An 11921-nucleotide genomic window follows, 5' to 3' on the forward strand; every position below is an offset into this window, starting at 1 on the left:
AGCATGGAGAAAAACTACTGGCTAAACAACGAAGAACGCATCTAAAATACAAGGCAACAGGGGATCCATTCTTTCTTTGTCGTTACCAGCAGGAGAGACAGAAAAGTAAAAAAGTTTGAAAAAACTCAAGAAAGACTATCTCTCATATAAAGTCTGTAAGCCTCTCGAAAAGGGTAGCTCCAAACCTTTCTATAAGCATGTCAGACAGTCTCAAAATACCTCTAAATCCATCCTATCATCATTGAAATTACCGAATGGTCTCACTACTAGTGATGAGAAAATGTGTGCAAAAACTTTAAACTCTTTTTTATGAACAGCTCTGCCAAGACGAGCTGATATCGAATCTCCCCTTGATGGATGTACCACAAAAAAACTATGGAAGTTACAGCGAAAGGAGTAAGAACACTCATCAAACACTTGAAAAATAATAAATCTCCTGGACCAGATAATATAAGAAAGTGTGAGATGCTAATAGCCCCTGACATTACTGCACAGTGTCTATCACACATATTCCAGGTCTCTATTGATAGTGGCAAGCTGCCCAACTGGTGGAAGTCTGCTCATGTCACCCCAATTCACATGAAAGGCCCAACTGATGAACCATCAAATTATAGACCAATCTCGCTCACTAGCATTCCTTGAAAAATGCTAGAGCATATTGTTCTCCACTATCTAAATGTTGCTCTTGATAAAGTACTGCACAATCGCCAGCATGGTTTCCGCTCAGGTCTCTCATGTGAGACATAGCTATGCTCTACATATCATGACTTACTTAAGACCGCTGAGACCCAGTCCTGTACCCATGCTGTTGTTCTTGATTTCAAAAAGGCGTTTGATAAGGTGCCACACCGACTGCTTATGCTTAAAATACGACAAATCGAAGGACTTAATCCCCAAATAGCAAATTGGGTACAAAGTTTTCTAATACACCGAAACCAAGCTGTAGTGCTTCAAGGAACATCATCTTCTCAGCTCCCGGTAACTTCAGGAGTCTCGCAGGGCTTTGTCCTGGGACCCACACTGTTTCTTATCTATATCAACGACCTGCCTGCAGTTGTGAAGTGCAAAGTAAGTCTGTACGCGGATGATACACTGCTTTACTCAAAAGTAAATTCTGCAGAAGACCAAAGAAATTTTCAGGTTGATATTGATGCAGTCTATGATTGGTCAACTAAATGGAAAATGCCCTTTAACTCAGCCAAGTGTGAACTGATAATATTTGGAAACTTGGAGCAACAACAGCCACAATATTTACTGGGTGATAGGACTCTTACATGTTTTGATACTGTAAAATATCTTGGTGTCACCTTACAGTCTAACCTACGCTTTGATGCACACATTACTGAGAAAACCAACAAAGCATCCAAGATTCTTGGATGCATCAGACATGCCCTATACGATGCACCATCACAGTCTAAACAACTTGCTTATACAGCTTTGTGTCGTCCTGTGCTGGAATATGCTTGTACAGTATGGGATCCGAGTGACAGACAGACAGTACATAACTTGGAAATGGTTCAAAACCGAGCAACACGGTTCATAGCCAATCTTAAAGGCAGAGATAGTGTCAGCAACACCCGTGAAAAGCTAGGTTTACAATCGTTTGAATCCAGAAAAAAAATCAGAGAGTAGCTTTACTGATGAAGATTCTATCACATGAAAGTAAGCGTAATGTGCTAGCTTCCGCTTATGATGAGCTTACTACTGACAGAAAGGATACTGCCATAATCACACATGCTGCTACCCGTGGTGAACCAACATCAATATATGCCATGACTCGTCTCTTTCATAACAGTTTCTTACCCAAAACCGTTAGAGACTTGAGACTTAAATCTCAGACTGAAACATAACTCAGCCTAATGCTGGAATCTAGGTGAACCAAAGTCTTAACCACTTTTTTACTTCTGAGGCACTTTCTCAAGGTCCCTGGGGCTAATTACAAGTGTACTATTACTATCGAGTAAGAGTAAACAATGATATACAGCCCCCTATATATGGGGGCTGTATATCATTGGAGTAAGTAAGCTAACATCAAATCGACTTGATCAAACTTCAAACTAGCGAATCCCACTTGACCTCGACCTTGGTTGCAAACCTTTGATAACCAGAAGACGGGTTTATTTAGCTATAATATCGATCATCCGTATAACGGCCATGTACGTCTATGCTTAGTGTTCTAAGGTTATGCTGGTAGGGCAAAGGTCATTGAAAGCTCGGTCAACACTAGAATCTCAATGGATGACACTAAAACTTCGAGACAGTTTGCTGCAGCAGTGAAAGTCATTCAAGGCTTACCTAAAGATGGTTAGTGATGTTTGCTAAAAATTCTACGTGATGAAGCTCAAGTCACAAAAACGTTCAATAATTGCCAATATAAATTTGCTTAAGCTCTATGCAGACCTATCGCATTCTCTTGTCTTATAAAAGAATGAGAACGCGGCTGAGATGATACAACGTAAAGCAGTAAAACATAGGCTTATTAATTTTTTAGGTGATATGTCCACTCAAAGACTATTCAGAAAGTTCATTACATCAATATATTTTAGCAGATTAGTTAATAAAAAATAACAAAAGTTAATTGTTCATGTTAGATTGTTAAAAAAAGGGAACCCTAATGATTGAGAACTATTAGGAAGCATGGCAAACCTTTAAATTTTACCTAGTATGCAGGTTATGGTTCAGTTATTAGGTCCTTAACAGTTTTGGGCCAGAGAATATAGAAGAGTTTAGCTTCTCAAAGATGACTCCAGTGTTCACTTTATTTAGCAAGCTTTCTCAATAGTTTACTTTCATTGGAATACTTAAATCATAGCATTTGAAATAACAAATGGTTATCGAGCATCTAATTACATGTGCTTTTATCCAGCTTTTAGATTAACCGTAGCTACCGTGACTACTATCTCATATCGATTGAATGGCTGCTCTAGTCATACTTTTAGAAGTTCAAGTGGATTCACGCTGAGGATTGAGCTTTTGTGTTTATAATAAAAAAAGTTTGACTTGCTACCATGAAATGATAAATTATTATTAAAATTTAATGTTTATCTATTGAACCAAACACATGGTGAGCCTCACCTTAGATTGATTATCCATTTATTCATACATTTAATTTCTAACTGTAAAAATTGCTTTCGTGTTACTATAGGATCATTTAAACCTTCTCATGAAATGATGCTGAAGTTCTATGCTTTCTACAAACAAGCCACCAAGGGCGCATGTACAGCGCCCAGACCTGGTTTCTGGGATGTGGTTGGCAAAGCTAAGTGGTAGGTGCACATTCGCTTGTATGTAAACGCATTAATGTACAAACTCTATTATGCTCAATATTTCTAGTAACATTTTTCAAAATAATATAGGGTTCAAAGCAGGGAAATTGCATGCTGTTAGCTATGTGGGACCTTTTGACACTAGGTTGAATGTTTAAATTTAATATTTGTTATCAACCTGTTAGTTTAATTTATTACTTCTCAATTTGTAGAAAAACAGGCTAGGTTTCCAATCACACTAGACTTCATATTACTTTCAACATTATCTGAAATGCATATTGATATACAACTCTAGAGATTTTATATTGCTCGTATGATATTGCTTGTTGATTGTGCATTGTGTAGACAATTTGTTCTACAGACAAGTTTCTATATGTAATATTTTAACAGGGACGCTTGGAGTAGTCTGGGAACCATGTCAAGTGAAGATGCGATGAGAGGCTATGTAGCTGAACTCACTCAGGTAGGTGGCTCTGAATAAGTGACCTTGACCTTGAGAGTCAATGTGTTGCTCCTTGCAGCTTGTACTAACACAATTGACTAGTTCCCTCTTGCTGTACATGTAACGTAGAAGTGTTTTCGTCTTCTCTTTTTCCTTATAATGTAGATGTGTAGTGTTTCATCGAAAAATATCAACTCGTTTGTTGTTTAAAGTTGATACTTTTTTTTAACTCTGTTTAATCCAATTAAAAATATTTTCTTATGTTAACTTTTTGTTTATTTATTTTGATTTTGTTGCTCTAAAAAGTGTCTTCACGGCTTTGACATGGTCGAGTAGAAAGTGCTAAATTTACATGAACAGATAATCACTAATTTAACATACTAAATATTATTTATATTTATAAACTTGGTGAATCAAATCTCATTATTCAAATTTCAGGTGTTGTTATGACTGAGCTTTTTATATTCATAATGCCAGTCTTTGTTATTTGTACATAGTTTATTTTTGCCATTATTTTGCAAAACAAAAAAGCTATCAAAATATATTTTAGTGTTAAAATTATTTTTTTTCGTAAGTACTGCTACGAACTTGTTAAGAAAAGGCTTTCTTTCTCTGGGATTTGTTTCTGACCTTTTAGATAGTCGAAATGGTGCCACAGACAGATGAAGTGAGTTATCTTGTCAAGGAGCTCGATGAATTCCAAAAGATGATCAAAGTTGTTCCAGAAGAGACGCTACCAACTGACAGTACATTGAGCTCTCCGACCAGTCTAGGCATGAATGAGTCGCAATCACAAACTCTCTGTAATGGTCATCTTCCAAAACACAGCTCAAAAGAAAACATTTCATCACTCGACAAAAAAGCGCAGCCTCCTCATACAAACACTACAGCGGATACAATGCACGCTACACCAGATATCGTATCCATGGGACAAGCCGAGCCATCCACTGAAAGTCATATAGGAACTCCATCCTTACGAGATAGTGACACTGACAGTGAGGAATACATGGACTCATCCGATGTAGTGTCCACCACATATTCTCTGGTACATGTTATTGTATGTAAAAGTTGTCTGTTCAAAGGGTAGAAAACACTTGCTATATTCACTGTTATTCTATGTGGGTTCTTTTTCTCAAATATCACCCCACTCAATACTTTAGATGTGCGAACTGCTGTGTCTTGTATTTGAACAGCCAGGTGTTTCTAAAGAAAAGAAAGTAGATCTCTTAGCCAGTTGTCCCCCTTTAGCGGAGGAAGACAATTACGATAGTAAAGCTGACGCTGCATCTGCCAGTATTTACACGCAGCCAGCCCATAGTAGCCTGCGCTCCACGAATCACATAACAGCCCGACCTAAGCGAATAGACTCTAGCCGTCCTCATACAGGTGTGGTGCACATTTGTACAGGTTGTCTACATGTTATGTCGGTAAAATTTAGCTGCTTTAACAGTCTTCCATCTAGTGTCTGTTTTCTTAGCCGGAAAAGGTATTTTATACACCATATACCAAACCATTTTATTTAATTTTGGTGGCTCACTGTTGCCCTTTTTTTCTATTTTTTTAGTTTTATTATTGTTGTATGGCATAATTTGAAAAACATTTCTATATGAATCAAGCTTATTGCCAATAAAGTAGTATATATTCATGTATATAATCTGATGATGTAGAGTACAACTAAGGAGTTATGAATTATAGATGTTCATGCAGTTGATTATATACCAGGAGCTTCTGTTCTAAGATCATTTTTGTTTTATCACTCTGTGCCATTTTGACAGTTACTTTTCTCATGCCTGAACCGCCAGGGGAGAGAACAACTTCAACAAGCACTGACACAGTCAATGAGAAATTGAGGATGGCACTACTGAACATGCAACAAGAGGTGAATTCTCTGGAGAAAAGACTTGGTCTTGTCGAGCAAATAACTGTGAATGAAAGGAGGAAACAGCTGGATCAGAGACGAGACATTATGGTTAGCAACCCTTCCATATCATGTTTCAGACAACTTGAAAAAACGTCTGTTGTCAATTCATCTAGCCATGTAACCCAGTCGATACAGTGGATAAACACGTAATTTGGAGTTTGTCTGAGATGTGCTTGTTCATACCTTGACTACAAAAGATTGTAAATAGGCAGCGACCAATTGTCTTTTTGTTGCTGCCTCTTATATTCATCACATCATCACTGCCTAAAATTGGTTAAACACTTAGTAGCTTGAGTAATTCTGACGTAGAAAATTCTCTTTGCTATCATGAAGGCTGAGAAATAGTGTTACTTATATGGTTATGAAACCACCTCCTTAATATCTACTGGTATCTCAGAATTTATGGCAAATTCCTAGGCCCAGTGTTGTTCACTTCGCCCCACTATAAATTTGGTCTGGTCTGTTCATTACAAGCGCTTTTCAATTGTTTCTTGTTATTTTCAACCAGGCATACTAATCTGTCCTATTGCACTTTGTCAAATTGCCTGATCTTTAGTTGTGCTAGGTTTCTGCATTATGCCGTTTTAGAAATGGTGGCCATTTCCAGAGATGAAACCAAAAACTGTCATTCTGCTACTGATATGGCCCGTATTTGTTGCTTGGTTTATGAGGTTCCTATCATCTCGCAGGTTGGTATTATGCAAGTTTTACCAAATTTCTTGGTACCCATCTATACATACAAATTAGATAGAGTACTTATCTCAGTTAGCTATTGGCAGTTTTGCGCTTGTGCCGTCATCAGGCTGTAGATCTCAATCAGTTGAGATCTGCAGCTAATTTATATATATGGTCAATCTAAACGTATGAGGCTAATTTGTTCCTGGATTTTCTCCGTATATCAAAGTTGTCATATGTTGGACGAAAATTTCTTATAAACCTAACAGTATTTCATTCGATTCATTCCACTGCTCAAAACCCTAAGATTACGATAATTGCTACATAATGTAATGTACATAGTACATGTAGTAATGTTATATATCATTAAAATAAATGCGCTGTATAAAAGTATATAAATGTAAAAACAAATTAATAAAACGATACTCACTAAATGAAGTTTTTATTGCCGCTGTACCTTGGAGACACGTGACCGCAAGTGGAGACTGCTGCATATGCGCAGAACTAGAGTGAGTGATAGAGATACATAGTACAACCAATGATATAAAACCTCCCACAAGGATAGGCGACGGCTATCATATGGGCGGGGTTTAATGATCGCGCTCTGTTTGGGTAAACCCGAACATAGCACCGGAACAAAGAAATATGTTGAATAAAGCTCCTTGTAAAATTTACAAATTTTATGAACACTTGTGGTTATTTTACTGATCTGTTGGTTTCATTTTGTTTTCAAAAAAATATAGTTGCCCAATATTGTCACTGTTATGATCAGTCAGTTGCCATTCACAAGCATTCGTGATATTAATAGTCACCATTGTGAAATCGTCTAAATTTGGTTTTATATTTAGATTTTGAGTATGAAAACTACACTGCACAGCTTTGCCTGCTGTCCCATCTTATTGGCAAGGTCAAACAATGTGACAACGATGAAAGGCTTGGTCATTTTATATTAGGGGTGGCAAAATATTAATCAAAAACTAGGGAAAAAAGAACGTTGTTCGGGTGATTTTGGGTAAATTATATTTAATTTTAAGTATATATTACGACCCCTAGCAATCACTAAATTGGTAAAAGTAAGTAATTTGAAATGTTTTATTTTCCATGGATCAATTTTTCTGGTTAGGTATTACCCTTACACTGTAGAAATTCAAGGTTTGCTATTGTGAACTGCGGGGGTGGTCTACTGACTGAATGAGCTAATGACACAATAACAGCGAGTCGTGTTTTCCAAAACCTAACAAGGCAACGCGATCACCCCGCAAGAACTGTGTTAGCTCCGAAACCCAGGCTAGCACAATCCCAACAGAGCACGATCATTAAACCCCACCCATATGATAGCCGTCGCCTATTCTTGGGTGGCTGTATATCATTGGTTATAGGTATGTTACATTAAACCAAGTGTAAAATTCATGTAAATAATAACCTTATCCGTTTTAAGGTCTTCCCAAATTCATCCCTTTGGCCTTTCAAAATGAACAAAAATTGTCCAAATATCCTTGTGGTGGTGTTTATATCATTGATACAACTGACTAAAGCTGGAACGAGACCAAGGAATGCAGGGCCGGGCCAGACTCAGGGTCAGCAATTAGGGCCAAGATCGAGTCGGGCCAGCACGCACGAATTTTTATTCATTTAAGGTTAAGAGATAGTTCTATTACAGCCTAATGTTGTGACATCAATAACCTAAGATAAAAGAACCCGTTATCACACCAATCACTATATTTTGTGGCTTGGTTTATAGATGCAATCTACGATTTATGGCTAGACATTGGTGGATCAATGCTATTCAATGGGTGATAGATTAATGGCATGACTTCGGCTAAAGTATTTTTATTAAAGATTCTGATTATTATTAGATTATATTAGATTATTACAACTCTGCTATTATAATCAACAAGAAGAGATTAATTAAGAAATACTTTACAAATATAGAAATAGATAACCCAGCATAGTAGAAAGCAAACATCCATCACTTCCCTAAAACTTATGGCATTGGTGAAAGAAACTCAAATTAAAAACAATTAGACGCTAGGCTCTTATACGCGCTTTTAAGTTCCACAGGATGCCTTCGTTGTAAATGCCTCAATAGTATTGAGGTGGACCCTTCTTCGTAGCTTAACTTGCTTTACCATATTGTACAAATAACTTGGTCTTTTCCTTTTGTGACTGGCTTCTTCATGAACTCCCAGACCACTGACATGTTGATTATTTCTTGCCAAAAACGTCGTAAAAACCTATAGTCCAAAGACTATTGTCGCAAGCGTAAAAATATAGTATTGACTCACCTTGTTTTATTTCGCCTGGGCCTTCCGCGCTAGGGCTATGCGCGACTCTATTTTAATCGCACTTAAAAAGCGATATACAATCGCTTTCGTTTAGCCATAAACCTACCCGTGTTTTTGTAAAGGAAGACCCGAGGGTCGGGTGGCCCGACCCAGGCACCTCTGACCCGGTGGGTCAAGACCGGACGAGCTACCCGTTCCAGCTCTACAACTGACCATAAACCAGATAATGCGTGAACTAACTTTATATTGTATTCGTTACTAGTACCACGCCGTGAGAATTCATCATATGTAATAACTATGTGCACAATTATCCTTAGATGTAAAAATGTAGTTGAGTGGCACAGATGGTATCGCCCTTGGCTAGGTACCAAAAATCCTGGTTCAATTTCCGTGAGGTGCAATCTTGTTCTTAATGCTATTAGCATGTTTTTGAACAGACATGGCTCTTATGATAGTACATCTTATTATAGTACGTCTTATTATAGTACGTCTTATTATAGTACGTCTTATTATAGTACGTTTTATTATAGTACATCTTATTATAGTGCATCTTATTATAGTACATCTATTTATAGTACATCTTATTATAGTGCATCTTATTATAGTACATCTTATTATAGTACGTCTTATTGTAGTACATCTTATTATAGTACGTCTTATTATAGTACATCTTATTATAGTACATCTTATTATAGTGCATCTTATTATAGTACATCTATTTATAGTACATCTTATTATAGTGCATCTTATTATAGTACATCTTATTATAGTACGTCTTATTGTAGTACATCTTATTATAGTACGTCTTATTATAGTACATCTTATTATAGTGCATCTTATTATAGTACATCTATTTATAGTACATCTTATTATAGTGCATCTTATTATAGTACATCTTATTATAGTACGTCTTATTGTAGTACATCTTATTATAGTACGTCTTATTATAGTACATCTTATTATAGTACGTCTTATTGTAGTACATCTTATTATGGTACGTCTTATTATAGTACGTCTTATTATAGTGCATCTTATTATAGTACATCTTATTATAGTACACCTTATTATAGTACATCTTATTATAGTACATCTTATTATAGTACATCTTATTATAGTACGTCTTATTATAGTACATCTTATTATAGTACGTCTTATTATAGTACATCTTATTATAGTACATCTTATTATAGTACGTCTTATTGTAGTACATCTTATTATAGTACGTCTTATTATAGTACATCTTATTATAGTACGTCTTATTATAGTACATCTTATTGTAGTACATCTTATTATAGTACACCTTATTATAGTACATCTTATTATAGTACATCTTATTATAGTACATCTTATTATAGTACGTCTTATTATAGTACATCTTATTATAGTACGTCTTATTATAGTACATCTTATTATAGTACATCTTATTATAGTACATCTTATTATAGTACATCTTATTATAGTACGTCTTATTATAGTGCATCTTATTATAGTACATCTTATTATAGTACATCTTATTATAGTACATCTTATTATAGTACATCTTATTATAGTACGTCTTATTATAGTACGTCTTATTATAGTGCATCTTATTATAGTACATCTTATTATAGTACATCTTATTATAGTACATCTTATTATAGTACGTCTTATTATAGTGCATCTTATTATAGTACGTCTTATTGTAGTACATCTTATTATAGTACATCTTATTATAGTACATCTTATTATAGTACATCTTATTATAGTACGTCTTATTATAGTGCATCTTATTATAGTACGTCTTATTGTAGTACATCTTATTATAGTACATCTTATTATAGTACGTCTTATTATAGTACATCTTATTATAGTACGTCTTATTATAGTACGTCTTATTATAGTACGTCTTATTATAGTACATCTTATTATAGTGCATCTTATTATAGTACGTCTTATTATAGTACGTCTTATTATAGTACGTCTTATTATAGTACGTCTTATTATAGTACGTCTTATTATAGTACATCTTATTATAGTACATCTTATTATAGTACATCTTATTATAGTTCCTCTTATTATAGTACACCTTATTATAGTACATCTTATTATAGTACGTCTTATTATAGTGCATCTTATTATAGTACGTCTCATTGTAGTACATCTTATTATAGTACATCTTATTATAGTACATCTTATTATAGTACCTCTTATTATAGTACATCTTATTATAGTACGTCTTATTATAGTACGTCTTATTATAGTGCATCTTATTATAGTGCATCTTATTATAGTACATCTTATTATAGTTCCTCTTATTATACATTAAGTACATCTTATTATACAATTGTAGTACAAATTGGCACCAGCTTTCTTACTTTTACTTACCAAGCTCTTATGCTATGACAAATTTCAAATGTTGAAAATTACTTCGGATATTGAGTCAGATATTTGATCAAATGTTGAGATGACCGCAAGTAGAGGTTTGACTGTATAAAATACACTGTAGATATATGGGCTTAATTCTCGCCTCTGTTTGTACTTGTTAGGCACTAGAAAAAGCCTATTTCTAACGCCTGACCAAAAGGATTGCAGTAAAGAAATTTTAGCGCAAAGTAAAATTAATTTTAGTTTAAGCTCCTGTGTATATATTTTATAAGAGTGCTCTGTACATCTAGCTTTTTCTTTGGTTTAAATGCCAGTAGATGCATACATTCAATTTTCTCGGAATAATTCAGATTTTTGGGCTATTTTAGGAGGCGATAGCGGGAATGTAATGAGCCAGCAATTCCTTTTACTCCTTCAAGTACGCTACGACCACGTCCCGCACAACCACGTCCCACACAACCACGTCCCACAAGACCACGCCTCCACAAGACCACGCCCCCACAAGACCACGTCCCACAAGACCACGCCTCCACAAGACCACGCCCCCACAAGACCACGTCCCACAAGACCACGTCCCACAAGACCACGTCCCACAAGACCACACCCCACAAGACCACGCCCCACAAGACCACGTCCCACAAGACCACACCCCACATGACCACACCCCACAATACCACGTCCCGCAAGACCACGTCCCGCAAGACCACATCCCGCAAGACCACGTCCCGCAAGACCACGTCCCGCAAGACCACGTTCCACAAGACCACGTCCCACAAGACCACGCCCCACAAGACCACGTCCCACAAGACCACGCCCCACAAGCCTATGTCCCGCAAGACCACCCACAGCAGGACAATGCAGAGTTTATTCTGCATATTTATCTAGCATCAGTAATAATAGCATCAGTATTTATCTAGCTCCAATGGTTCCTTTCATTTATATTCACTTCATGCAAATAAATGTTATAA

General features: G+C 36.1%; 2 protein-coding genes across 3 annotated transcripts; one reads left to right on the forward strand and one right to left on the reverse strand.

The window, feature by feature from the left end:
• Positions 1-2206: 2206 nt before the first annotated feature.
• On the forward strand, positions 2207-11560 carry LOC137387195 (acyl-CoA-binding domain-containing protein 4-like). 2 transcript variants are annotated; one of them, XM_068073524.1, is made up of 9 exons: positions 2207-2304; positions 3146-3266; positions 3657-3729; positions 4346-4753; positions 4902-5094; positions 5484-5677; positions 6218-6318; positions 11322-11417; positions 11498-11560. In XM_068073524.1, the coding sequence occupies exons 1-8, from the start codon at positions 2235-2237 to the stop codon at positions 11329-11331; spliced, it is 1170 nt and encodes a 389-aa protein (XP_067929625.1). In that variant the 5' UTR covers positions 2207-2234; the 3' UTR covers positions 11332-11417; positions 11498-11560. The 2 variants fall into 2 exon arrangements, with proteins under 2 accessions (XP_067929625.1, XP_067929624.1); XM_068073523.1 differs by having other exon boundaries at positions 5511-5677.
• Positions 11377-11904, reverse strand: LOC137387974 (chromatin target of PRMT1 protein-like). The gene is made up of 2 exons (XM_068074491.1): positions 11900-11904; positions 11377-11776 (listed from the first exon to the last, which is right to left on the reverse strand). Exons 1-2 carry the CDS (start codon positions 11902-11904, stop codon positions 11377-11379), a joined length of 405 nt encoding a protein of 134 aa, XP_067930592.1.
• Positions 11905-11921: the final 17 nt, after the last annotated feature.

This window comes from Watersipora subatra, chromosome 2 (genome assembly GCF_963576615.1).
Source record: "Watersipora subatra chromosome 2, tzWatSuba1.1, whole genome shotgun sequence".
Taxonomy (NCBI): Eukaryota; Metazoa; Bryozoa; class Gymnolaemata; order Cheilostomatida; family Watersiporidae; genus Watersipora; species Watersipora subatra.